We start from the raw sequence: 27,420 nt of genomic DNA, 5'->3' as shown, positions 1-27,420 counted from the left end.
TCCTCATTTTCTTCCTTGCACTTCCTGTGCAGAATTTTACATGCCTTATATTAAAGTGAACATTTCTATAAGAAACATTTCAGTTGATCCTTAAAACAGCCCTGTAAGAAAGGTCTGGAGAAGAAGAAACTGAAGTTTTTTTAATAGAATGAGTGATTTATCCTCAGATGCCACTGATAATTGACAGAACAGGTATTTCTGACTGGCCAGTCCTTACTTCTTTCATTGTGCCACACACTCATTGATGTCTCCTGAGCCCTTGCTTGGAACAGAATCTGCCCCAATTCTTTTAACACAAATTTTCTCTGAACATTAAATCTTCAAAACATTCTGTTTGTTCTCTAACTTGAAGCTTAGAAATAATTTCACTTACAAAAAAAGTTGCAAGAGTGTTAAAAAGAGCTGCATAGACTCTTTTCGCAGATTCCCCCAGTGGTAGTATCTTAAGAACCACAGTACAGCGATCCAGACCAGGACACTGCCCCACAGTGATTTTGATTGGTTGTCTGCTCTGACTTGAACTTATGTTGGTGCATATGGTTGGCCATCTCTGTTGGTCTTTGTAAATTGGAATGCGTGTGTCACATTTGAAAGGATAGATGAGAAAAGTGCTTTTGCAATCACCTAGTTTGCACTTTTGCAAGGGAGTTAAACCTTATGTTTTGATGGTTGAAGAAAATGCTGTAATTTAAAGTGAAGGTGGTTCTTTATAAACCATTTCTCCAAATTTCCACATGTATACTAATAAAGTGAAATACATATGACAAACGTTGTATTTATTTAAAAATTCCTTTGTACCTTGTAGTTTTCCCTGATAATTTCTTTCTGCTGCTAATTGTTTTAACCCAGGTAAGGTAGAAAGGCTTTAGAACTATGAATAGCAGTTATCAAATTGACTTACTAGAGAAATACTTCATCTGCAGTATATGTTCATTGATTTTTGAAGACCACTGTGGTTAGATAATGCTGTCTATTGAACTTCTTAATATCAACATTTACTTATAAAAATGCTTCTAGAAATATTGCTCTTTGTAATTACAATTTTGGAGATGTTTGCTTTGTGTGAAACAACTGATTTGTCAGGCGAGTGGTAGGATCTGTATACCCTCCCTGGCAGTCTTTATTAGACAAGGATGATGTTTTGCCTTGGTATCTTATCTCTGGACCTGATAGTAGCTTATGAACTCAATCCATGATAGACTTATTTGGGTGCAGTTCAGTTACTTATAACCTTATATAATGAGTTATTCAGTTCTGTGCAGCTTCTTCTTTCTCTGTAGCTAAGTTTTCATCTTCTGGTCTGCGTGAAAATTTTCCAGCCCTTGAAATACATTTCTCTCAGACTATCTAAGAAATGCTCTCAGGTTACTGTTTGCTTTGCTTTGTTTTATTGGCCTTGAGAAAAACTTTGTCTGCCTCTTCTTCCTTCTTAGGAAATGTGTATAGTGACTGGAAAAAATGAGTTACTGACTTAAAAAGATTAATCTATATTAAGGTGATGGGAATTTAAACTAAGAAATCATCATTGACACTTAGAATACAAATTTACATGAAGGTGCCATTGCATTAGAAGCAAGTGGGGAAAATTCCAGATTTCATAACCCTCTGTAACTTTTAACACTTGAAAGTAAAGATTAAATTAAAAAGCCAAACTCTTTTGTCCTTATTTACAAGTTAGGCAAATTTGGTGATAAACACCTATAAGGAAAAGATAATAAAAATACACTCTGTTTATTCCCTGCTTGGAATCATTTTTCATACTAAAGTTTGAAAGCTTGCCATGAATATTTTTTTTAGTCATTTTCCATTTTTCCCCCAGATTATATTTTGGTAATTTATTTTGAAATAGCCTGTCTTGGTCTTTGCCATTTTTAGTAGTTTTGGTCTTTCCATTCCTTTTGGATAAGAGCCTTGTCTAGCCAGTATGGAGAAGTACATCTCTAGGGACCAAACCTGGCTCCAGGGTTGTTTGCTGAGGTCCTTTGTGTGGAAAGAATGGTTATTACCAGGGAAGGTTTTCCTTTTGTTTTACTTGCTATCCAGATGCTGCTCAGACTCGCGCTCTCGCACAGGATCACAGTATGGATATTCCAAGTCAAGACCGACTGAAGGTAAAATCACCACACGGTGACTTCTTTTGTTGTACAGAGTGGCCCCTTCTCTGTACCTATGGATCTTGGACTCCCACGACCTTTCCTTGAATGTGGTAAGAATTTAATAAGAAAGGTTCTTGGGAGTTCACAGACCAGGGACAGAGTGAACCTTCTCTGTTCTGCCCATAACAGAGTTCCAGTCTCTGAATTTTCCTTTGGGATGTAGCACTTCTGAATTCAGTTCTTCCAGCTGCAGTTTCTTTGGAGTTTGTGTGTGCCTGTGTGTGTGATGTGTATGTTCAGAGGTGTTTGAGGAAACGGCTTTATTAGATTTTACAGGCTTGTTTCAGTTAAGTTCATGTTATGCCATTTCTCAAAGCTTCCCAAGACCTGGGACAACTATGATCATCTTGGTATATGGTGAGGGTTTCTCACATGTTCTCTGAATTACACCTAATTTTGTAGTAGGCTAGAGGCTTTGTATTGATAGCCCATTTTTCACAGTATGCTTTAGCCTTTTGTGCAGAGACTTCTCTCCCCCAGGTTTGGGAGTCTCCTAGCTCTGCTCACAGTGGGATGAGGAGAGGTGCTGCCTTTATTTGATGACTGTGGTGAACTCCAGAGTTCTCTTGCTTGTGTGTAACCCTTTGTGTCGCACACTGACTGGTGAGCTAGAATGGAACTGCTACATCCCCTGGTCTCAGTCATTTCTGTTGAACTGATAAACACCTTTCCTTTCTTTTCAGCAAAGTGCAGAGGAAAGTTCCAATTCTAGGAAAAGAACGGAAGAAGGCAATATTCCCGTACTGCCAACCTCACAATGTAAATGCAGAAATTCTAGGGAAGGTAAGTTTTGGATTAAGACTAGGTAGACTTTCTTTTTTGTTGATGACTTCTAGAAATGGCATCTATCCACATTAAGCACTAGTTGTAATTAAGACCATTATATTGAGGACTTAAAAAATAATGCTCTCTCACAGAATTTTATTGTTTTAACAACCATTTGATCAATAAATATGAGAGATGCTCTCTCAAAAAAAAAAAATAATGCTCTCTCTTCAAATGTGAAGTAGGAGGGGCGTTATGTCATACTTATTTCTCATTCTTTTCTGAAAATCTTTTTGCCCTCGTCACCATTGTGAAGTTTGAGGAAGATTGTAATGCTCATTGAGCAGCCGTGATTACTGGGATAAAGCAAGGCCTTTCCTTTAATGCACTAATGCAAGATAACTACATGTTTATCTGTTCTGCAACCTGGTAACCTGGCTACCTTGGCCTTTGGAATATTGGAACCTATGTATATATTCAATCTGATTAGAATTTTTATTTTGTATTCAATCTGATTAGAATTTTTATTTTGATTTGACTGCTTGTGCTAATTTTCAGTTTTTTGAATTTTGCAAAGATGATAAAATATTCTTAGTATCTTAGAGGCAAGAACGAGACATAAGAAGCCGAGTGTAGTTGTTCCTCTGCCCTTGGAAAGGGAGTCATCAGATCTTTGCCATCCATACTAGAAATGGAATGCATAGCTTAAATGAGTTAATTGATATTTTGGAAGTTTCCCCCAAACCCTACTTTATAAAATGTCTTCTAAAATTTTTTTCTGCAAAAATGTATAAAATCCTAAATTCCTCACAGGTATTAATGGCATGATGGTTTTTAGTCTAGGTACCTGGCTCACATTTGGAGCGATGGTAGGTTAAACTTAGGGTGACATCCCAGGAAGTTATGCTGCTGAAATATTTTAAATATTTAAATTAAAATGGAATCAGTTTAAAAAAAATTGAATCAGTTTATCATGCTGTGTTTTCTTCAAATCGCATTGAAAATACACACTGAATTTTGGGCTACCTAATTACCCTGGAGGTTATTCCACTCTGTATGGCATTAAATCTGTAATTTTGTTTCTTTAAATGCTGGTCCTTATTTTTTACTCAGAAGGCTGTTTAAAATATAAAAACAGCCAATTCAAGAGACTATATGTAGTTTGTGATGTAAATTTTGAGAATAACATTTTCAGGAAGGTAAACAGACAGAAATGACAGAATTTCTCTATCTGGAAAGGATGGCCTATTGCCATTCTCTTCCTGAAAAGTTACAGAGCTTGAATAAATGGAGGTGACTTTAATGTGGCACCATCTCAGGAATTGGGCTTGTGATTCTGGCAGGGACGCATTTACTGCAGACAGTTTTCCAGCTGTATGTCCTGCAGGACGTTTAAACACCGTGGTTGCCGTTGGCATGCTGAGTGCCTTGGGAAGAGGCAGGGGAAGTAAGGTGGTAGAAAAAGAGAAAGCACAGCGAAAGAGATGGGACAACGGGAAGAAGAGAATTGCATGTGGTAGCAACCGACTTTGTTAGTAACTGTCCCAAATGTCATTTACATGTACAACATGTGATCTTTTACCTGGAATATTGTGGGGCCTTAATATGTGTTAGATTTGCAATATTTCTAGATTTTAGATATCTTAACTCTGAAAGAGCCCATTGATCCAGAAAAGACATACGTGTGTATATTTATTTGGACAACCTAGAGTTCGGTGTTTTATAATGATTGTTACCTATCAAAATGTATGAATTAACTGAGAAATGTCCCAATATGTGGTACCAGTGAGAGACTGCCTTGACATCCCTGTTATTGCCGGTTACAGTCTGGACCACCTTGTTTCTGTCTCAGGGGTTGGGCTATGATGCTATCACCACGTGCCATCCTGTGGGTCAAGCCATTATCAGGCACCATGTACTAGGGCAAGTTGTTCCTTAGTTTTTACAGTGGTAGAAATCTTTAAAATGCCAGTAAATGACCATTTAGAAATCCTTTTAGAACAGTGTCATTGTTTAGATGCTTTCAGAATTTAGATTTCATGATAAATGATCATTTGCTTCTAGTTTCATCACTTGCTAATGAAGCCTAACGACGGGAGGGGTTTGGGCTCTGCCTTTGAAACAGATGTTTGTTTTCTGATTCTTTCTTACTGGGAATAGTAATTCGTTTTTACCTATCTTATAAAGAGATTATAAATATTATTAAGAGAGTCTTGAAGTGCTGTGTACATAGTTATCATCCTTTTCATTCGACTTCTGTAGATGAAGACTTTCTAGAAAATTTAGCCCAAGATGAGACATCTAAGCTGGACCTTGGGTTTGAGGAGTGGGATATAGCTGGCCTGCCTTGGTGGTTTTTAGGAAACTTGAGAAACAACTATACACCTAGAAGTAATGGCTCAACTGATTTACAGACAAATCAGGTAAATCTCACATTTGAAGAAGAACTTTTCTTTTGGAGTAATATTCTTGTTACTTTTGACCGCATGTTGAAGTCTGAAGAATTCTCATTGAGTGCTATGACTCTAAGTGCCATCTGTGTGTATATGATTCCCAAATCTGTGTCTCCAGCTCTGACCTCTTCCTAGGTGCCCAACTTCCATATCCCAGCTGCCTATCAACACTTCTGCTTAGATGATATGACATTTAGCATGTTCAAAATAGAACTCTTGATTTTTTTTGTTGTTTAACTTTATAAAACACTCTTATTCCCCCTTTCCTTTTTTGTAAGTTTACCTTTTACCCAGTCATCCAAGCCAAGTATTAGGGGATACCGTTGATTTCTCACTGTCACATGCCACATTCAGGTTCTAGATATATGCAAAATCTAACTGACCACTTTTTATTACTTCTGCTTTCGTTCCTTAATTCAAGCCATCATCATTCTGTCCATTATCTTGTTTTATATTCTCCACTGCACTTCTCACTTTGTAAAACTATGGTTGTATTTTGTTTTTGTGTCTGTTTTCTCTTTCCCTTCACTGAAATGTAAGTCCAGGGCTTTTGTATTACTCAGCAGTGTCTCTTAGTGCTTAGCACCCAGCACAGTATCTGACACGCAGTAGGTGTTCAGTGAGTATTTGTGCAGTAAATGGATAGACATGTAGTGGCAAAACAGTAAGTTTTTCTCTTGTAAGTATTATAGAAAGCATGTCATAAAATGTCCATAGTTAAGTGCAGAAAGTAAGTTATATTTGAAGTTTTTAAAGAATTCAGAAAGAGGACAGAAGGTTTGAGTAACCATTAGTATTTCTCATATTTCTTCAATAAATATTGATCATTAAAGGAAAAAATGTGTCGCAATTAACAGTGTTTTCTAGCTTCTCAGAGGGCCACCTGTGGAAAGGAATGTCAGGAACGGGTCCTGTTTGGTTAAGCTGTTCTGAGTCTTCAGCTTTTAAGCCTGTCCGCACTGTTTCTAAGGTGTTATACCTGATTTACTGTTAAAATAGAAAATTTCTTTCCGGTGCCCTAATACCCATCCATTAGCTTATCCGTCGTAGGTGCCAAGAAGGTATCTGTTGAGTGAATAGATATCCACTGAAGAAAGGCTAGGTGTTCTTTGGAGATGTGTGAAGACAGTGAGTTTTGGGTTCATCTCTGGTAAGTTTCTGACTAGAAAAACTCAGGTCTTTCTGTTTTTTCTATTAGGATATAGGTACTGCCATTGTTTCAGATACCACAGACGACTTGTTTTTGAATGAGTCAGTATCAGAGCAGTTCGGTGTTGGAATAAAAGTTGAAGCTGCTGGTACTGAGCAAACAAGTGAAGAAGTAGAGAAAGTGAGAGACAAAAAGGTATGTTCTGGAAAAATTTCTTGTTGATTTTATTTATGTGTGCACAATATAATTTATTGCGATCTGGTGACTTGACCTATACCTCTTGGAACAGCAAATGACCCACATAATCCTCCCTTACTTCTTAATGTTTTCCTGTATCCAATTTTAAGATTCACATTAATTTAATCAGGGAGGCTTTAAAAATAGGATGGGACTTCATGGGTAAAGCCTCCTATTTTGTTAGGAGCAATAAACTATCTTTGTGCCCTTCTAGTTTCTCATCGTGGAGATATTTTTCTTCTGGAGGCTTTGCTTTGCTAACAAGGAGCAAAGTTATAAATGGTCACAATAGCCTATAGGAAAAAAGTCCTTATTTCTTAGACATCTCAGTAGCTCCCATAACCATTTTATATCAAATAGAAATGGATGAGTTTTTCCACAGAGTTTAGAGTTTAAGTAGGGGGAATGGAGAGAATTAGAACTCAGAGTACACATGGTGTGAGCACACAGAGATGACTTGTACGGCCAGGTGCTCAGGTCTCAAAAGAAATTGGGCAGCAGATCCAGTGCCCACATGGACAAGATGCTAAGCAAACGTGCATTGAGAAAATGTAGCAAAAAGAAAAAAAGGACCTAAATTGGGTATCTTTTAATTAAGGGATTTTGATAGTAATTTGGTTTCCTGAAGGATATTCTGAATGTTATGTGGTAGGTAGATAGATGCTTGGATTCTGTTAGACTGGTTATGTGGGTAGCAACAGAAGGGAATGCAAGTGGCTGGAATGAAGACAAAGGTGACATTTGGGAACTTCTGTAGGGAGATGTGACCTAAAGTACTTGAACTTTTGTAAGAAAGTTGTTATATGGAGGTTCACAATTGTATCATAACTGGCTTTATTCCATTAATTGGATCACAAAACTAGGATTTTAATTTTTAGAATTTCAAAATCTGAATTTAAAAATTTAGAAGACCAACATTTCTTGACTCTGTTTCTTTGTCCAATGGCATGTTTTTATAGGATGGCCAAAATATCACCTAAGTAGTTTTACTTTAAAATATGAAAAGTAAAATTTTTAAATTGTTTTCCTTCTTCACATCCAAGTATATTTTGTGCAGAGATTTTCACTTCCATTCCTGTGAATGCCTAGACATAGACTCCCAAGATTGAAAATTTCCACATTTAATAATTTTGTAGCTTTTCTACTCTGATATTGTTTATTTTCTTTAAAGTCATACATTTGGACAGCCTCTCCCTTCTAAATTCAGAAGATACTTGGTAACCCTTCTGGGTGCTTTTCAGTCATTCATTCTATTGAAATGCCAGTGAGGTGTGTACAGAATCCTGTTTTTGGTCTCACATTTAAGCTGTCTTCTTTAAGTACTAGTGATGGAGACAGAATGTGAGTTTTAACTTGAAGCTCTTTCATTTTTGCTCTCAGGTAATTACCTCGTCTAAAATAGGTAAACCTTACTTGCCTTCACAGGTGATTGAAGTGGGGAAAAGTGATGACCTTGAGGACTCTAAGTTCGTAAGTGATGATACTGATGTAGAAGTTACCTCGGAGGTATGAATCTCTGGTCAAAGAATTATTTTGCACCTCTCACCTCTTCAGATGTTAATGTGTTAATGTGCCAGCAGTTTACTTTCTGTTGAAGAATCCTCCTTGCCCCCATTTCTACCTTTCCTAGGTGTTAAGCGATGCTGTTGGTTTTTTTACATCTTGTTCCAGGTTCTTACTGGAATTTGAGAAGAGAGGAGAGGGGATGAGTTGATCTAATCTCTCCCCACCTTGAAAAGGGATGAATGACTCTGTGCCTTCCCCCTTGCTGTCCAGACTCTTTGAATCTGATGTAGTGGATACATTACTCAGAATAGTCCTGCATACTTTGCCCACTAAGCACCTTTGTGTAATTCCAGAGAGAGACCTGTGAGCTATTAAAATGCTTTGTCAAATATAAAAATAATATTTTTGATACTTTCTTAAAAAGAAACAGATATAAAATAGCTTAATTTCCACATGGGTTTATATTAATGGAGAGCTAATAAATGAAGATTCATTGTTGAGCTGTTAGGTAATGGTGTGGATTTGTCACAGTTTGACATCTCGGGTTTTATACTCCAGTGTGTACTTTTTCTCTTTTCATGCGAATTCCCCATTTTCCTTGTAGTGTGTATGTCCCTCATCTAACTCTCAGTGGGAGGAAGAGGGAGGGGAGGCTAAGGGGGGGATTTGACATTTTGCTGCTTGGGGATAGAAAAATTTAAGGTTGTCTCTGGTGTTGCTCTCCCCCCACTCCCGAACCCCTTGTTGACTGTTATGGTAATTCATTGCAAATTATCTGGCTGTGTATAGCTAACTAATAAAGTGGAATATATTGGTCCATTAAGTGTTCTTGATCATAATACAAATAGCAGAGGTAAGTGTTTCCATCTTAATCAGACTTCTGTGGCTACTTGGCCCAGAAAACCTATTAAACAAATAGACTATTTCATCAATCAAAGATGCCATTGAATTTAATAAGTCCTATTATTTTATGTACTATTAAAAAAGAAAAAGTGATGCCAATTAGACTATGACACACCATCAGTTATGAATTCCAAATCTTTGTGAAGTTATTCTGAGAATTTGTATAGCATTTCAGATGAGATCTGAGGATCTTAAATGGGCAAGAATGTTTTGAGGCTCTTTGGAGAACATCCCAGTTTACAAATGGTCTTGTCGCTCCCTCTCTGTCTAGGCAGTTGAGTTATGGCTTCTAAACTGAAGTGCTTGGCCTCTGTTCTCAAAGGAATCAAGTCAGCCTGTGTCAAATCATTGATCCTGTCAGAGCCAGGCAATTATCCACATTAAATACTCTTGATTTGTTCCAGGTAGCTATGTTTGAATTAAGCAAGGCATTTAAAATTCATTGAGCTCTAGTATCTCCTAAGTTGAGTATGGAGACATAGGGAAAAAATTAGTTGGCATTCAAGGATAAGAACATACATTTTTCAGACTGCGTTTTAGGCATACTGTTAGCTACCTGTGATGCTAGAGCAGTGAGAGAGTATGAGTAAATTTAGTAGTTTTCAAATCTCATTTTAATTGTAGCTTCCTTTTTGCCAATTTTATAACATTTTTTTAATTAGTAGGAAAAATGACAGAGTATTATCTCTTTTTCACTCTTTAACCTCTTGCTCAGTTGAAGAATAAGTTGTGTGAAGACAAATGACCTAAAAAGGAGGTATTGGGGGAAAGCAAACAATGTAAATTCCACCCAGACTAGATAGAAAGCCAAAATAATTAATTTAACTTAAAGATAGCTATGTCAAATTTTGGCTTGAAATGGTAATTGCGTCACTATCATTGTGCACCTTCTCCAGACGGGCTTACACATAGCTGCAGAGTTTACTCCCATTCTAGGCTAGAGTCCTGCTGTGGAATGTCGGGACTCTTGGCAGCGTAGTGAGAGGAGGAGGTCTGGCCTATGCTCTGTCTCCTTGTCCTCGGGCTCGCTGCAGAGTGCTCACTGGCTGCGCTTGTCTTTGCAGGATGAGTGGCAGTGTACTGAGTGCAAGAAATTTAACTCTCCAAGCAAGAGGTACTGTTTTCGTTGCTGGGCCTTGAGGAAGGATTGGTATTCAGATTGTTCTAAATTAACCCATTCTCTTTCCACATCTAATATCGCTGCCATACCTGAAAAGAAGGAACATGAAGGAATCGATGTCCCTGATTGCCAAAGAACCATATCCGCTCCTGTGGTTAGACCTAAAGGTGTATACTTAAAGGAAGAAAATCCCAAACTTTTTGACCCCTGCAGCTCAGTGGAATTCTTGGATTTGGCTCACAGTTCTAAAAGCCAAGAGACCATTTCAAGCGTGGGAGAGCAATCAGATAACCTTTTTGAACAGAGAACAGATACAGAAAACATGGAGGATTGTCAGAATCTTTTGAAGCCATGCAGACTGTGTGAGAAAAGACCACGAGATGGGAACATTATTCACGGGAGGACAGGCCATCTTGTCGCTTGCTTTCACTGTGCCAGAAGATTAAAGAAGGCTGGGGCCTTGTGCCCTATTTGCAAGAAAGAGATTCAGTTAGTTATTAAGGTTTTTATAGCATAGCTGAATCAGTGAATTGCCGAAAAATAACAGGGTCTGTCAGGTTCATGTATCAAAACATCAGTATTGAGTATCTGTACTCAGTGTGACCAATTCACGTAAACCTCTCTGTTCCAGGATATTTTCGTGTCTAAACTTATGTGGAATTTGAGATTAAGTTCTTCAGAACTAGGTTATCAACTTGGAGTCTCCTTTAACATGAAAAGATATATAATCATTTCATCTTCCCTCAAAGATGAAGATCTGGGAGGAAGCACCTATCAGTACAAACAAATACATTCATTCATTCACTTACCAAATGCCTTGAGGATTTATCTTCATTTAGTTAATTTATTTTCTTCCCTACTCTTCTTTTCTGTTAGAGAATGTTCTTATGCATCAAAATCCAAGGTGGCTATTAGAAAAATATTAAAGCTAGCAGTGAAAAAGCATAAATAATTTGATAAGTTATGTAGAGCTGTGAAATGTTGCAGTCAGGCTTCTTGGTTCAGAAAAGCCAAAAGAAAAACAAGATTTCTTCAATGTATGCCTAGAGTAATAGTATCAAACATTTTGTCTAACATACCCCTTAAAGAATTTTGAAGAAGTATTTAACAATCTTTTTTGCACAGTTAAAACATTGAAGTATAAGAGCAAATAAAGTGTTCCCTTCTGATGAACTGTAGGCTTCTGCATAACTGCCTAAAACAAGCTGTCCCCTCAGTGTTCCCTGCGCCCCTTCCCAGGCAGTCCCTCCACCATCTCACCCTGGATAAGTTTTCCCTCTGCATGTGTTTAATTTGACATCTAAGTCTTTAGATCTAAGTACTTACAAAAAATACATTGTCCAATATATTGTATACATGCTTTAAAAATATTTTTTATCAAAGCCTTGGAGCTCTCAATTTAACTGATTAATTTTAAAAAGTCCTGTCATATAAAATGGCAGCGCCTGTTCTCATTATAAAATTAATCAGCTAAATCAGACTTCACTTTCAGTCAGAAAATGTTTGACTTTACTGTTAATGCAAGTAAATATATTAAGCTACGTGTCTGGCATGACCTTCTTAGTTAAAGTTGTAAGGTAGGTAGAAAGGTAAGGCACAGAATCCGGAACCAAAGCTGCTTTGCTTTGCTCTGTCCTCACGGTCTTTTGAGAGTCCTCTGGGGGTTTTCTGCTTGTTCTTGTCCGTTTCATGCCTCTGGAGGTTTTTTTTACACCCTGAGGCAGTGCCCCCTGGTCAGATTCTAGATGGGTGAGGGGAAGCCTTTTTCACTGAGGTCTGGGCCAGGGATTTCCCTTTGAGCAAGTGTTCTGGAAGCTGATTCAAGTGGTTCACAGACCATTCTTTGGGAAGCCCTGCTCTAGAAGGAAGGGTTTTTCCAGGTACAGGAAGTAGAACTAGGCCCCTGTATTTAGTATCATATTTAATTTCTAGAGAAGTTTTGTTAAAGTTACAGAATTTTAAAACTAAAACAAACTCATATTCCCCCCCTTTTATGTTGCACATCAGGATAAAAGGTTGAATGACTGCTGAAAGTCACAGCTAGTGATAGAGCTATTAATGGAATCCAAGTCTCTTGGAAATCTTTAAGCTGTACTTCTCATTATTTGTTAAATACTTGTGGTGGTGCTTGTTGAATTTGGGACAACTAATAATTATAAAATATTGGAGGATATGATTTGCAACCAAAATAAGACTTTCGATAAAAAGTAACTTTTAACAATTTTTTTCTCCCAAAAGAGAAAAAGGGCCAGTAAATGTCAGGCATTCTTACAGAATCAGGTAAATTACTCCTCCCACTGGGAAGGCAAGTAGAGGTGGCAGAGGAACCTGAGTCATTTTCTTCAGTATTGTTCCTCTGGGGAATGAAGCTTAGGTTACTTTGGCTTTCTCTAGGCATGAGGGACAAGGTTTTTTTCCCCCAATAAGTTGAACAGGCCTTTCAGTTCACTGGTTTTATTTAGTCCATGGTCAGTGCTCTGAAATTTCAGAAAGCTAGATTATTTTCCTCCTATTTACTCCCTGCCTGCCTCCAGTACTACTATGTTCATAGTGGTTTCATAGCCCTTCCTTTTGTTTTTATTAGTAAAGTGCTTTTGCACGTCATAAGGGAGAGGCAGGAAGAAGTTGGGGCTCTGCCCTTGGACCCCATAATTCCATTTATGTAAAGTTGCAGTTTTTTTAGAAAACTTAAGACATTTAAGAATTTTGTTCTTGTAGATGTTTGGTGCTAATGTTGGTACATCCTTGCCTAGCACAGATTAGGCTACTCAGCTTTCCTTCTCCTTTTTGCTCTCCTGGGGTTTTCACTGACCCCAGTAGCGCTAAGAGCTTTGCTTAGAAGATCCTGAGCTGTTCGTTTGAATGGGAAGTGTTACAACAAACCTACACGGGGTTTTACTTACCTCTGTTGAGAACCTTTTGAATGACTTGAACCTGTTACGCAGAAGTGTACCTGCAGAAAGAGGTATAGGTAATATTCCTGGGTAGCCTGTCTGAAATCCAAGGTGCTGCCTCCCCTGCACACTGTTTTCCTTCATCCAGGAGCCTTATTAATGTCTTCTGGGAGCCAGCACAGCAGGTAGCAGTCCTCCGTTCTTGGGGTGGGATGGGTCAGGAATCCTAAAAGGGCCAAATAGTCTATCAGAGCAATTCTTTATCTGCAGGAAACTTAAAAGCATCTTCTTGATCTGTTTTTTATTTTGTTCTTCAGTGCCACTGCGGTACAGATGTATATTTTACTCACTGCCATAAAGCAAGGGATAGTTGCTGTGTGAAGTCTTCATAGTTCACTACTGTGAGATAAACTATTGCCTTGCAAACACTACCGCATCTTTTACTGCAGTGAGGCTGACCTTATGTTCTGGTTTTCTGGAGACTGCTTGCTGGCGTACCACTGCTTTTCAGCATCCTGTCCGACTTGTCTCCATTTCTCCCTTTCACTCTTGAATGTCTTCACTTGGACACTCAATTATATGGTCTTCCTAGTTATAGGTGAGCCATGCTTGAGTTGAAATCCTAATTGTGAGGAAAGGATCTGTTAAAGTAGGTGTCAGTGGAGTTTATTGTACCCGCTGCTTACAGATGTATGATTACTCAAATCAACCCATACTAGTATCAGATTTCTTAGTTATCATTTAAAGGTAATATTTATGATTGTGTTATCCTGGAAAAAAGTTCAGAGCAGAGATGACAGATGCTTAGGAAAGCAATTTCTAGGTTACAGCAAAAATGTCTCCTGGCTTTAATATTAACTCTACTTGCACTGTACTTATAATATTGGGTATGCTTTTGTATTCAATACTTAAATTAGACTTTAGAAATGAAATCTTAAAGACCAAGCCTTTAAACAGAAATTACCACAATCCATTTATTGACTAGCATAGGTTCCCAATTCTAGGCTTGAACAGGGAATTGGCACCTAGCTAGGCCAGCCTCCATACTGCCATGAGCTTCTCTAATAGAAGGCTGAATCACTGCCAGTATTTGAAATATGCAGGTGTGTTTAATAATAATTTATGCATATTTAGATGTATATAAACCTTGTGGGACATTATTTTGTTTGTAAGAATTTATTGTTAAAGGTCACGCCCATTTGCAGCATTTAAAATGTTAATTCAACATAATGTTGACTCCCCTGAAAACACGTTAATGAGATACTGGTGACTTAGATCTTGAGTTCTACAAAGCTATTGCATATCTTTAGAAAAGAGGGAACTTGTTAACCAGTTCCTTTTTTTTCAAGAGAGATATGAACTTCTGAAAGTATATGGCTTTAGATACTGTGAATCTGTTGTTTTCCATTTACCCACATTCCATTTACCCATGTATCTGCATAAATTGTTCAGACCCATGTCCTGCGGAAGAATCCATTTTAATGGTTCTGCTATTCATGGGTGTACTTGCGCACACATAGACTATTAAGCTGTGTTTAGCATCTGCACTTCAGAGGTAAAGAAACTTGCAGGCTGTTCCCTATACCAAAAGTAGAATGTATATCTCCACATTTCTGGGATTGTGCCCTGCAGGGGTGCTGAGGTTACTTGGCTGGAATTTCGCAGTTGTAATGAGCGGACTTGCAGTTTAGCATATGAGGAGAACCTTTAAGGATCTTAGAGCTCAGCTGGAAGTAAGGAAGGAGTATCTGAGGTAGTAGTTCAAGTGGCTCCCCAGACCTAATTTGGGGACAGTGTTTCCAGATTGCTTTGAGGTGTCCTTTTTGTTGACGGTTTTCCTTGATGGCTACTGCTATGTTCTTCCTTTATAAGAGCCACCAGGTCTCTTCTCTCCTGTGGGCCAATGTCCCATAAGCATTTTGTGATCTTTCTATGGAATGAATGTGCAATCCCAAGTATTGCCATTATCAGTGAACATCGTATTGTTAAATAAACCTTAGAATAAACGTACCTTTGGGTTTACCTACCTCTGTCAAGAGCCTTTTGAAGAACTGTTACACTGAAAGAAGTGTACCTGCAGAAAGATGTAGTTCATATTTCTGGGTAGCTTGTCTGAAGACTAAGGTGCCGCCTCTCCTACACACTTTTCCTCCATCCAAGAGCCTTATTATTGTCTTCTGGGAGCCAGCACAGCAGGTAGCAGTCCTCAGTTCTTGGGGTGGGATGGGTCAGGCATCCTAAAAGGGCCAAATAGCTTGTCAGAGCAGTTCCTTTCTCAGAACAGCTGCTGTAATATGGCAAATGCGTTATTAAAAATTGGCCTCATTATAACACCGAGAGTTTATCAGAGCATCTAGCTCATTATCCTAAGGTGTTGGGTTTTTTTAATCAGTAAGTACTCTGATCTCAGACATCTCCCTCCTCCCTCCCTAACTGTTTGTTGCTCTTTCCTCTGAAGGTCAGAGGTATTAGCTACCTCTGGGTGTTGCTTTTGTGCCAAAGGCCCGCATCTCTCCTTGGATGGCTGTAACTACAGTACCTTCAGATGAGACCCCACTGTGCAGGCAGTCCCGGGGAATGCTTCTGTCGCAGAGGCGCAGAGGCGGATTAGGAGATGGGCTCTCCTGAGAAGGGAAGCTGTGACACCAGAGCTACTTAGGAAGAACAGCTCTTAGTCGGAGCTTTGTGAGCATGATGGGCGAATGGGAGACAGCTCCCCCGTCTCAGCACTGAAACTGAGGTCAGCCTTCCCTCTTCCTATGGAAGGACTTATTCCCCCCTGTAGTTTGCCTTATGTTTTCACTTCCTTTTAAAAAAGAATCAGAATATTGATTTCTCCTTTGGCTTTTTCTTTCCTCTTAAAAGTAACAAAATGTTTTAAAGGGGGACTGAAATGTTCTGGCCTCCTCAGCACTTGGCAAGAGAGGTCTTCAGCGGCCTCTGAATAGGACTCTAGCCAGGTACTGTCAAGTCCCTCTTGGATAGAGATGCGGAGGAAGATTGTTCACAGTCTTGAGTCCCAGTCTTGACCTTCTTAAACTTCAGTTTTTTCATCTGTACAGTGAGCGCACCTACTACCCTTTCTACCTCATAGTTTGTCGTGGGAATTAAGCAAGGCGGAGCAACTTAACCTGGAGTTGCCTCGCATAAGCTAGTAGTGGCCATGCCCTTGGCATACCAAGGTGTGGGGTGTACATTCAGAAGACCTCATCTCCTGGAAGCTGAGCACGAGCTCCCCTTTCTGCCTGCCTAGCACAGCCTGCTTTTCCTCTCACCTGTGCCTCTAGACCAGATGTCTGCCTCGAGATGAGGCTCTTGACTAAAAGTTCTGTCTCTAGGTTCTGAGAGTAGTGTGTATAAATTGGACAGTAGACAGGACTGCCATGCTGATATACAAAAATTCTCTTTCTATATGCACTTGAGTAGGTGGCATAAAATGCACTGTCAGTATACAGAAAACATGCAGTTTTCCAAGTAACAAACCTGATCAGGTAGTTGTAATCATAACTGATAGCGAATATGCTTTGTACATTAGGAAGAAAAAAAATAATTTAAAATAACGAATCAGCCATCTCACTAAAAGAGGCCAGGAGACATTTTCATGTGTTCTCACCTAGTTTTTCTGAGCCCCACTGATAGCTGTGTATTTTCTGGTGTTTGCACTATGTTATGCTTTTTAATACCCACTGATGCTGTTATGCTTTTTTGTGTATTAAATAGTTTTCATTTGCCATTTTGTGGTGTCATTATTGGGGAAATAAGTACTTTTTTTTGTATACAGTAAAACTTCATTTTCTGTTTTTATATGCTATATACAACTTTTGGTCTGATGTGGGGACAGAATAACTTTTGTAGTAGAAGTTACTGAACTTAAAATCAACAGTGACTTTTGGTATTAACCCCCAGCTACCTATTAGAGTAGTAAGGTTTCATTTTTTGGTTCCCAATCCTGAAGGAAACCTCAGAATTTTTCAGTACACACACACATATAACCCACTTTTTTTTTTTAAGGAGCTCTGACCCCTTTAATTGGAAAATGATGTTTAGAAACCAAGATGGGTACTGTGATATATTCATGCTGTGGAATGTTAGTTGCAGAGTGTATTTTAACAATGAGCTAGTTAAGCAGAGTTGTGGGGGTTCCTCATTAGGGCCCTTGGGAATTAGGGAATATAAAGCACATGCTTGTCTAGAGTGAAGACAAGCCCTTTCTCTTGGCACAAGTTGGTACCTAACTCTTCTGAGCCCACGATTACATCAACTTGTTCCCACCACCCCCTTGCTACTGAAGAGATTTTAAATGGTGAGATGACAGATTTGCTTGGTTGAGTTTACAAAGAGGTGTGCCAGGCATAGGGTCTTACCTTGTCTTTGCACTGGGGCTACTGTGAGAGATCCTGAGAGTGTCACACAGTACACGTTCATCATTTACAGGCCTAGCATCTGCTAGTATCTCTAGCATGGTTCCTAAATATTTGGGGGTTACAGCTATCTTGAAAAATGAATGAGACCTAAGAAATGTCTTAGAAAACACATTTTATGTTCACTTTCAGGAGCTTCACTGAAGCCCCCTGTCTGTGGCCCTCAGGTTCTGTTCTTTGGAGGAATATCAAAGACAAGTGAACCTGTACGAAGAGCTTGCTGGCCCACGCACTTCTCAGAAGGTCGTTTCCTTATGGCTAAAGCCATTCGGGGGAGCAAAACATCTGGTCAGTTGTCCTGAGCTTACGGCCATCACATAATTGGTGCAGATTGCGGCGTACTGCACAACTTTTGGGGGCACCCATCAGAGGCTGCCACGGAAATGGTATCCCCTAGAGAGAATGTGGGATCATCCGTATGAGGCAGCCCTGTGGGTGGGGTCAGGGTGTTGCTGGAAATAGAAGGGTTGGCTTTGTAAAAGTGAAAACTGAAAAAAAGTAAGGGGCTTTAGGGGACGGGATGAGGCCATCTTCTGTGTCCACACAATGCTTTCCACGTTTTGGGACCTCCTGAAGGTACTTTTTAATGATTCCAACTGCACAACATTTAGTTTGCTGGGTTTTGTGTCCTGCTTACCTGAGTCCTGGCTGCAGATCTGTCTTTGGCAGGCTGAAACTAGGAACTGAGCTGAACACTTGTTAGCAGGCAGATGCCTCGTCAGAGCTTGTTTGCCAGAATTTGTGCAAGTCCAACTTCTAAAGGTATTAAGAGAATCAGTGCTATTAGATGTTACGTCATCACAGGTTTGGGGATACAGCGATGTCTTGCCATGTACACCCCCAGCCCTGAACTCACTTGATCACTGGTTTCCTTTTTGCTTTCCTCTTCAAAATTAAGGATAGGGGCTAAAGTCATTCAATAAACACCTATTAAGTGTTAATATGAACCAGAGCCTGTTTGGTATTAGGAATACCACCATGAATAAGGAAGCCCTCTCACGTTGCCTGCGGTCTAGCAGTGGCATTAGGGAAATGAGACAGTTTCCACATGGGCCAAGGAAACAGGAAATGTAAGGACCGCAGGTGGCTTGTCTTGGGCACGGCAAGTTGTTCTGTGTAACCAGAACAAAGGATGTGCTTGAAGTGATGAGGGCTGGGGCTGACGTGTTGAAGAGGCCAGATGATGAGGGTATGTTGTGCTAAGCAAGTAAGTCAGAACCTTCTTCTAAAGGCAGTAGAGAGCCATTAAAGGATTTTAAGTAGCAGTTTGACATGATCTCATTTGCATTTTTGAAAGATCATCTGGCTGCATTGTTCAGAACAGATTGGCATGCTGGCTGGACCAGAAGCAGGGAGAACAGTTAGGCTGTGGCAGCAATCTGGGCTGGAAACGATGATGCTCCTACGGTGGTGCAGTGGGACTGAAAAGCATAATAATAGATACCATTTCCTGAACACCGAGTAGGTGCTGACATGGCATTTATTATCCCACGAGGCATTTAAGTCTTAGAGAAATTCAATAACCTGTCCAGTCAATGAAGAATCGCAGAATCAGTCAGTGGTTGAAACTATTGTGTCTGAGATAAAAACCTAAAAAGTGCATGGATTTGAGAGAAATCAAGGCAGAAGTTAGTTGCAGAGTGTATTTTACATTGAGCTAGTTAAGCAGAGTTGTGGGGGTTCCTCATTAGGGCCCTTGGGAATTAGGGAGTATAAAGCACATGCTTTTCTAGAGTGAAGACAAGACAGGCTTCAAGAATGAATGGGTGTGAGGAAAGGGAGGAGTCAGTTTGCCCAAGTCAGTGGCTTGCCATGTACACCCCCGAACCCTGAAATTTCTTGATTGCCAGTTCCTTTTGCTTGCTGAGTGCCTCCGGAGGAAAAACCACGCGCCTGTGGGTCGTTGTCACTACACATTCATGTCCCCGACCTGCGCTCTCCAATCTACCTGGTCTTCCTGCTTCCCTAATAGTTGAAGTGATTGTTCTAATCTAGAAGACAACAAAAAGAAATAGAGATAGATTATTCAACTTCTCTAAGCTTCAAATACCTCAGGGTAGTAGATGTTAAGCCAGGCCCTGCGAAGGGTTCAGCAAATGTTACCTACTGTCATTATTTCCAGGGGGCTGATGGGAAATGAAAGGCCTTCATGAAATGGAAAGAAGGTTATACAGTAGGAGTGGACCAAGAGCAGAAGGGACAGGTTGCTATGTTCCGAGAGAGACTGGTATTCTGATAAAAGACTTCCAAGACTGTAGTAGGTTGTATTGTCAAAACGTCTTCCACTTCTGTCCACCTGGCCCTGGGGAGGATTGCGCTGCCTGCCCCAGTGGTATCAGGTTTGCCAAGGAAATGTGAGTGGAAAGAAGTGCGCTACTTCTGAGCAGAGGTTTAGGGACAGAATGGGGGCTGCTCCTAAAGCCTGGCTCCACGATTGATGAGAGCAGGCAGCAGAGCTCCAGCTGTCCTGCAGTGGGCAGAGCAACAAACATTCTGTTGGAAGCTCCAGAGATTTGGGGGGCTGTTATCCCATAGTGATCTAGGCTAAGCTGTCGGTATGGAGGCGGAGCCATCCCAGGTGAGGGCAAATCGCAGGCAGGGCATGAAGTGAGTGATGGAAGCATCATGGAGGTGAACTTCTTTGATGCTGAGGTGGTTGGCGACAGTCCTGTGAGGCTGGGGTATTGGTTGTTCATGTGGCCTTGGCACCACCCAGGATGATGGCAGGCGTGTAGGAACCCAAAGTCTATGATGAATGAGGGAAATACCTGTGAGGGCAGCAGATGACACAATCAAGGAGGAGTGAAGAATCTCCAAAGAGCAGAGATCGTTGTGCGGAGGCACGATGGTCTGGCGCCACACAGGGAAGGCCTGTCTCCTACATGGAAGGTACATTGGGTGTGGGCAAATGACCACCACGATTCTTTGGGAGAAAGCCAGGTATCTTTTATGGCAAAGAAAGTGGAGGAAAAAGAAGAGTTTGTGAATGCAAGCAGGGGATGTTTGCCCTGAAACAGAAGTATAGTGTGTTAGTTCCCAACTTGTTTAGAGTCAAGAGGGTGTGTGTTGTGCACCCTCTCTCCAGAGAAAGAATACACACTGTGTAAAATTGTATGTGTAAACTCAAGAACCTTAGGCCCCCTAAAGCCCTCTCTGGACTCTAGGCCAAGAACCTCATTCTAGAGCAGGAGCTCTCAAACCTGAGCAAGACTCCAATCACCTGGAGGGCTTGGCCAGCAGATTGTTAAGCTGTATTCTCAGAGGTTCCTTCCAGCAGGTCGGGGTGGAACCCAGGCATCTTGGCTTCTCAGGCAATGCTGGTTGCTGGTCTAGGAGCCACACTCTGAGAGCCAGGCTGTGTCTCAAACTGTGACAGAAAATTTCAGGAGGGTGGAGGGCAGTGGGAAATGTCGGGGACAAGGTCTTGGGGATTAAGATGGACTTCAGTTTTGCTCTACTGGACTCCTAGGTTTCAACCAGGCAGATACTCAGATGTTTCTGCCATGCACACACGCACAACCTTTCAGGGCTGGAGAAAAGAAGGGAGAGAGGACTGAGCACTTGTCTCAGGCTTAGGGCCAGGTGTCCCCCCACAAAATAAAACTTTTACATTAACCTGTCCTTAAAGATCATTTTCTTCAACTCTCTTAACTTTACAAAGAGGGGAAGTGGTATCAGGTGTTGCTTGCCTGATGAATGCATTTGGTCTGGGTAACCCCATGTCACTTCGTATCACTCTGGGGCTCTTTCCTCTTCATCATTCAACTGTACAAGAATCTGGTGCAAAACGATCCATGCATTCGACTCAAGTTAGACATGAAATTTCCAGTGCCCTAAATTGGGAAATCTTCCCTCACACGCCAGCAAAGTGCCCAAAACTGGGTAAAGCTGCTACCTAAATATGGGACACATTTTGGGGATAATTAATTCTGCTTTCCTCTTTTTCTTTATGTGTGTGTGTGTGTGTCTGTATCTGAAACTCTTATAACCAGCCATTAGGATTTATGGGATTCTTCGCACTTGACTAGGATTGCCAGCTACCTACCTACTGGGTGAGTCAGACAGTTCCCTTAATGTCTGTAGGCCTCGGTTCCTGAGCTGGGAAGCGTGGCGTGATGGAGAAAGGCCGCGGTGCATGTGAGGTGCTCTGCTTCGTGGGAGCTGGGCTGCCCCTTCCGCAAACCTGAGGACCAATCAGATCTGTCTTCTAACCAGCAGCTATTACCCTTGTCTGCCACCAGAGGGCTCCAGTAACCCATTAACTAAGAAGAAGGGCCCATCGCCCTTAACTCATTGGCCTCAACCCCTGGGTTCAAGTCTTTATTTAAATATTTTTACTCCTGGTGCTTGGAGGAATCGTTTTTAAGATTTCTCTAAAATTCAGGAGGGAAATCTGGAGCAAATGGGGCTCTAACCCCACCCCAACCATTTAGAGAATTATATTTCCATTTATTATTGTGTTCATTTCTACCATCCATCCTCCATCTCCAGACAACCTGTAACCTAGTGACAGATTCTTCTTGCAATAGGAAGTGATTTCAGCTCCTTTCTTCCTGGTTTATTCAAGTGAAATGAGCTACTGTTTTTTCCCTTTGATGTACAGCCTCTCCCCTCTTCCCCCAGTCATGGTCGGCCTGCCTTTCAGCAGTCTCTCTACCCTACTGCTGGGCCTCAGAAGTTGTTCCCTGAGTCCCTTTGTGGTGAGGGTCTAGTGATAGACAGGTGCCCATCAAAAGAGGCTGTGTTTTGGGGAGAAAGTTTTCTCCATCTGAGGAAGGGGGACCACTGGGAAAAGTTGAGGCTCCTAGGTACCGCGGCCACCCTCAAAACATCACAGACATCAGGCAGCAGTGATACCCAATGTGTGTCTGTCCTGTACCCCCTGTTTATTCTTTACCAGTCTTTGTTCTTTAATCTGGTGGGGGAGGAAACACAGCCTCAGGACAGCTTTCACCTGGTGCCTGGGAATGCTGGCCCAGATAGGCAAAGCCAGAAAGATAACCAAAAGGGTATGTCATGCATTTTATCAGGAACACAGAACCATAGAATATTTGGGATGGACAAAAATCTAGTAAAACCCCTCACAGTTCAGAGAAGAGAACCGACACCATCAGGGTCACGTGATTGGTTAACACTAATAAGGAAAAATTCTGAAATGTCCTAAATTAGGTGACGTAGGGCTGGAGAATGAGGGAGAGAGACAAGAGGAGGTCGCCAGTCAATAGCCATGAGCCATAGCTAACCAGGAACTCTATGTTCCTGGATGGAGTCATTTCAACAATCACCTGGAAGCTCCCCCAGACCATTGTATCCCCCTTCTGCATGACCAGTGTCTGACCATTGGGAACAGCCAATGTCCAAGCCTCCATGGACTAACGGCCTGTCCGCGGCCTTTCCCCACATCGCTTTAGCCCTCCCTCCTTATCTGTAGCCAGTGTGAATTTAAAGAACTTACTTTCTTTGAGGCCCCTTATAATGAGTCTGGTGGATAAGTTGCTTCTGTGAACTGGCCTTGCTGCCAGTGAAGCAGAAACTTCCCGTCCCAGGACTCAGTCCTTATTCTGGCTACATCTGTAAAAGGATCAATAAACCCTTTTATTTCAAAGATCTCTGAGTCTCTAGACTTTTTGACTTGTCGATGCAGACTGGCTCTCCTAGCAGGACTAGAACTCAGACCTGTGAGCAGACACATAGTTCTTGTCTCACCATTCCATTTTCTAAATCATCATCGCTAACATTTATCATGTGCTTAGTATGTGTCCACTATCTGCCTGCTTTTATCCCATGTAATCCCCAGAACAACCCTGTGAGAGGAACGTCTTCTGCCCCATGAATGAAATATGTTATCCCAATTTGACAGACACATGGAGAAATTAAATTTAAAAATACAGGAAAAAATTAGCCAGTGCTCCATTTCAGTGTTTTTGCATGTGAGTTAATGACATTCTGCATGGGACAAGTCTTGCTTTGTTTTATGGGCCTATCCCTGGCATAGCAGGATATTTAGCACCTGTATCCCCCAAGCACTAATTGCCTCAGTCAGTGACGATGAACTAGGAGAGGTCAAACGCTTTGCCCAAGGTTATACAGCTAGGAAGTTGTTGCACCATGACTTAAATCCAGGGTCCGAATCCAGAGCTGTAGATTTGAGCCATGAAGTAGTCCCTCTGGTCAAAACTCTTTCCTCCCACAAACCCGTTACCACTGCTGAAATCCATAGCCAAGTGTTAAACCTGGGCAAAGACACTGCTGCCCTTTGAAGCAGAAATGACCTGGAAGGCATAGCATACTTGCCATGAAAATAATGTCAGGAAAAAGGTTTTGATCCAAGGGTTAGGGCAGACCCAGAGAGGAGCAGCGCCAGGGGAGAAGGGAGCTACCTCCAGCAGGGGGAGAGGTGCTCAGTGGGGACTGAGGAGTGGGGTGAATGTGGCAGGAGGAGGAAGCTGAGGAAGGTCAGTGAGCACTTAGCGCCTTCTCTCCGAGAAAGGCCAAGCCTGGCAAACGATCCTGAAGGTTAACCAGCCAAAGCTGCTGTGCTGGGCCTGGGAGAGCCCATGGCCTGGGGAAGATATGGTGGGGCACGCGCATGCCGGGACGGCCCAGAGGACCACGGCCCCTGCAGCATCTCTGCCAGGCCAGAACACAGGAGGCCCAGCACATGGAAGTCTGGTGAGTGGGTGTCTTGGAGATGGATGGGAGTTGCGCAGCAAGCGTGACCTTTCTCTTTGTCGAGTCCAGACCCGCTGGCTCCAGGGTCCTTTGTCATTCACTGATTGCTTTGTGATTAATGCACAAGTCACTTGTCCCACGTCCTGTCCCTGCTCCATGCTCCACCAGCTCCCCTGGTGGACCCTTCTGCACTTAGGCAATTTACTCAGAAATTAGTTTCTAGAATCTCAGCATGCTTGGTGTACAGGTAGTGACCAGGGTCTGTGAGTCCCTTGTGGAGCTCTAATCAAGGACAGACAGATGGGTCAGAGCATGGGGAGACTAAAATATCTGCAGTGAGTAAATCAGGGTCCAACTGAGACCAGAACCTGACCTGCAGGAATCACCCCCTTCCCTCCTGCACCCTTCTGGGCTCCACAGGAGAACAGTGAGTTCCCACATGGTAGCCATTCCCCAGAGCTGCCTGCAGGGACCCAGCACAGCTCCAGTCGGATTCGCAGCCTGGCCCTGGTTTGTCTGGGAACCAGAGAACTGCAGTTGGAGGAGGGGAGGCCACTCTCCAGTGCGCAACACCAAGCCAGGTACACCCTCCCCCTGCCAAATACAGAAAGCGAATGGTCCCAAATGTACATTCTCACTTTTCAACAAATATTTTTTTTTTCGCTTTAGCCTGGGTACCAAAACAAAGACTGCCTATAAATTAGGTTTAATGATGATTTAGCTGCATGGACTTTATAACCTATCAGAGCAGGAAAGACAGAATCCCATGCTGGTAACAGCCGCTCATTCCACAAATATTTACTGAGTACCAGACAGGAGAGGTGTTTGCATTAACTCGCCGGGGAGAGCAACAGATTAGTAATGCTCTGTGCTGCTCATTCACTCCATCAGCTCCTACCTACCCATCCCCACTTGCCTTCCTGCTTCCTCTCCAGCACAGATTAAAGTGTTTTTTGCTCAATCTGCAGAACATTTGCAAGGTAAAGGATGGGGGAACAAATGCTGTGTGTGCAAAATCAGGCCAGAATTCTGAGTTCTTGGGAGATAATGTTGCAATAGTTGGGGGACTGTGAATCCTCCAGTGGAGCAAGTGGGAGCTTTGAAAAGAAATTAATCTTCTAGTGGCAAGGTGTATTTGATATGAGACTGTATTGGGAAGCCAGCTGCTATGAGGATGAGAAGCCGCATTTGAGGGTTCAAGGTCCCCTCCTGCAAGACCCTGACCCCCACAGAGCCAGCAGGTGTCCCCTTCCTGGTGCCACACAGAGGACAGGACTTCTGAGGATGTCCCGTGTGCATATTTCCTCACTGCCCACCTCTCCTGCCACACTCCTCCTGGAGCAAAGCACACCACCTGTCTTGTCACTGAGCCTGGGGGTGAGGGGACACAAGGGGACCCAAGCTTGGCCTGGCACCCGGTGCTCTCCTGGCCTGTGTTCCTTGCACACTTTCCTACTCCCAATTCTCCTCTCTTTCCTCATCTATTTTCTGTGCTTTTTCCCAAATCTTTTTCTTGCTTTCAGCTCCACTGGAGAGCAAGCGCTCATGGAGGGGGCTTTGATCTGCCTCCAGTCTCTGGGAAGGGCTGTCTCTCGTACAGATCAAATATGTAGCTTGAATCCATCGCCATATAAGTCTTATTCTTTTAACTAAAAACTCTGTAGGAGGGGGTGCTGTGCCAGGCCCCAGGAGCTGGCAGGGCTGGGTCAGGAGAGCAGAAGGCTCCTTTCTTAGGGGGCGTGGTCTTTATCTTTTCCCCCTTTGTCGCCTACCATGGCCACCCCTGCCAGTTTTGAAATCTGAGTTCTCCTTGAATCTACATGGTGAACTGACTTAGAAGGCAGAGGCCCTCTTTCCCACAGCTCCCCACCACTGTACGGCTGCAGAGTGGGGCACAAGGCAGCCTGGTGACCTGGCTGGGTGCCTGTCAGACACTGAGTGGCTTCCTCCACCTGCTCCTGCATGTGAACTTGAGCAAGTGGAAACATCCTGGGCTTCTGCATCCTTAGCGTGTCAGGGGCAAGGCGGTTTGTGACTGCTGCTCCCTCACGGGGGGCCATTCAAGGACAAATGGAACAGAGGCGACACAGGAAACACGAGTCCAAGCTGTGCCCCCTGAGGCGCCCAGGTTAGAGGGCTCCCTTTCCTAGCAGAAGGCCCCATGGTTTGCCCTGTAAGCTGTTAGGTCCCTGCGGTTGGTTGGGGCACGAGGTACAGGGAGGAGGGGGAGACTGGAGGTGACACACAGCAGAACAAATCGGGTTGTGGGGGCGAAGCCTGTGGGTGGCACTCGGTAGACATGGGCAAGGCTGCTGTCCGTACATCCCCTTCCTCCTCCCTGTCCAGCCAGCTGCAGTGCTGAGAGCAGGGGTGGCTGGGCATGGGGCAGACCCACCTGGGAAGCTGGAGGCAGAGGGGAGAGGGGCAGGGCAGTGGGCGGTATAACCAGCCAGCTGTCCCTGGGGCCTGCGTCCTGCGTCCCCTGAAAGACAGGGAGGTCCTGGCTTGAGATTTGGCCTTACACACCCTCTGCTGGATGCCTGAGAATCCAGGGAGAAGGATCTGGAGACTCAAGGGCAACTGCCCCGTTCCACCAGTGCAGAAGGGAGCCCGAGTGCAGGAAAGGGACACGCTCCAGGTCTCAGAGCTTGCAAGTTGCAGAGCCATGAACTGAACTATTTGCTGCTTGTTTTAGACATTTCTGATCATCCCCCAGAAGTATCTTCCCCAAACTTAACCAACACCTTCGTCAGGTAGGTTGGCTGTAGGTGTGACGGCTGACGCCTGCGGCCTTCAGCCTTCCGCATCGCGCCTATTAGATGGTAACTGCGGCAGAGGCTAGAGGAGGCGCCTGCTAGCTCCCTGCGCAACCTTGGCCAGATCTTTTCCTTGCTGTGGGCCTGGTTTCCTCGTCTGGGGTAACTATACGTGCCCTTTTGTGCCTCATGGGGCCAGAGGTTAAAATGAGAACATTCCTTTCAGACCTCTACAATTTAATTACAGACAGTTCTTGACCCAGCCCAATGGGAGAGATTCTTAAGTGTGCCTGTAACATTTAGGAGGTCTGGGCTTTGCTAAGCCAATCATTTTTCTGGGGTCCCAGGAAGGGCCTGAAGACCAGAGGGAGGGGCAGGGCTGTGTAT

At 42.6% G+C, this 27,420-nt stretch overlaps 1 protein-coding gene across 6 annotated transcripts in view; it reads left to right on the top strand.

The window, feature by feature from the left end:
- The window catches only part of MDM4 (MDM4 regulator of p53), a 35,369-nt gene extending 17,547 nt beyond the window's left edge, over positions 1-17,822 (top strand). The window contains exons 6-12 of one of the 6 annotated variants that reach the window (XM_017678885.3): positions 2,044-2,111; positions 2,840-2,939; positions 5,184-5,344; positions 6,573-6,719; positions 8,187-8,267; positions 10,235-10,284; positions 17,738-17,822. In XM_017678885.3, the coding sequence (XP_017534374.1) occupies positions 2,044-2,111; positions 2,840-2,939; positions 5,184-5,344; positions 6,573-6,719; positions 8,187-8,267; positions 10,235-10,284; positions 17,738-17,807 (677 nt within the window). In that variant the 3' untranslated portion in view covers positions 17,808-17,822. Of the gene's footprint in view, positions 1-2,043; positions 2,112-2,839; positions 2,940-5,183; positions 5,345-6,572; positions 6,720-8,186; positions 8,268-8,391; positions 9,087-10,234; positions 16,918-17,737 lie in introns of those variants that run through there. The other 5 variants (XM_017678884.3, XM_017678881.3, XM_017678887.3 and 2 more) reach the window with 5 other exon arrangements.
- Positions 17,823-27,420: the final 9,598 nt, after the last annotated feature.

The sequence above is a fragment of the Manis javanica genome, chromosome 11 (assembly GCF_040802235.1).
Source record: "Manis javanica isolate MJ-LG chromosome 11, MJ_LKY, whole genome shotgun sequence".
In the NCBI taxonomy this organism is placed as follows: domain Eukaryota; kingdom Metazoa; phylum Chordata; class Mammalia; order Pholidota; family Manidae; genus Manis; species Manis javanica.
Note: the sequence above shows the minus strand (reverse complement) of the source record. Positions and strands in the feature narration are given on the sequence as shown.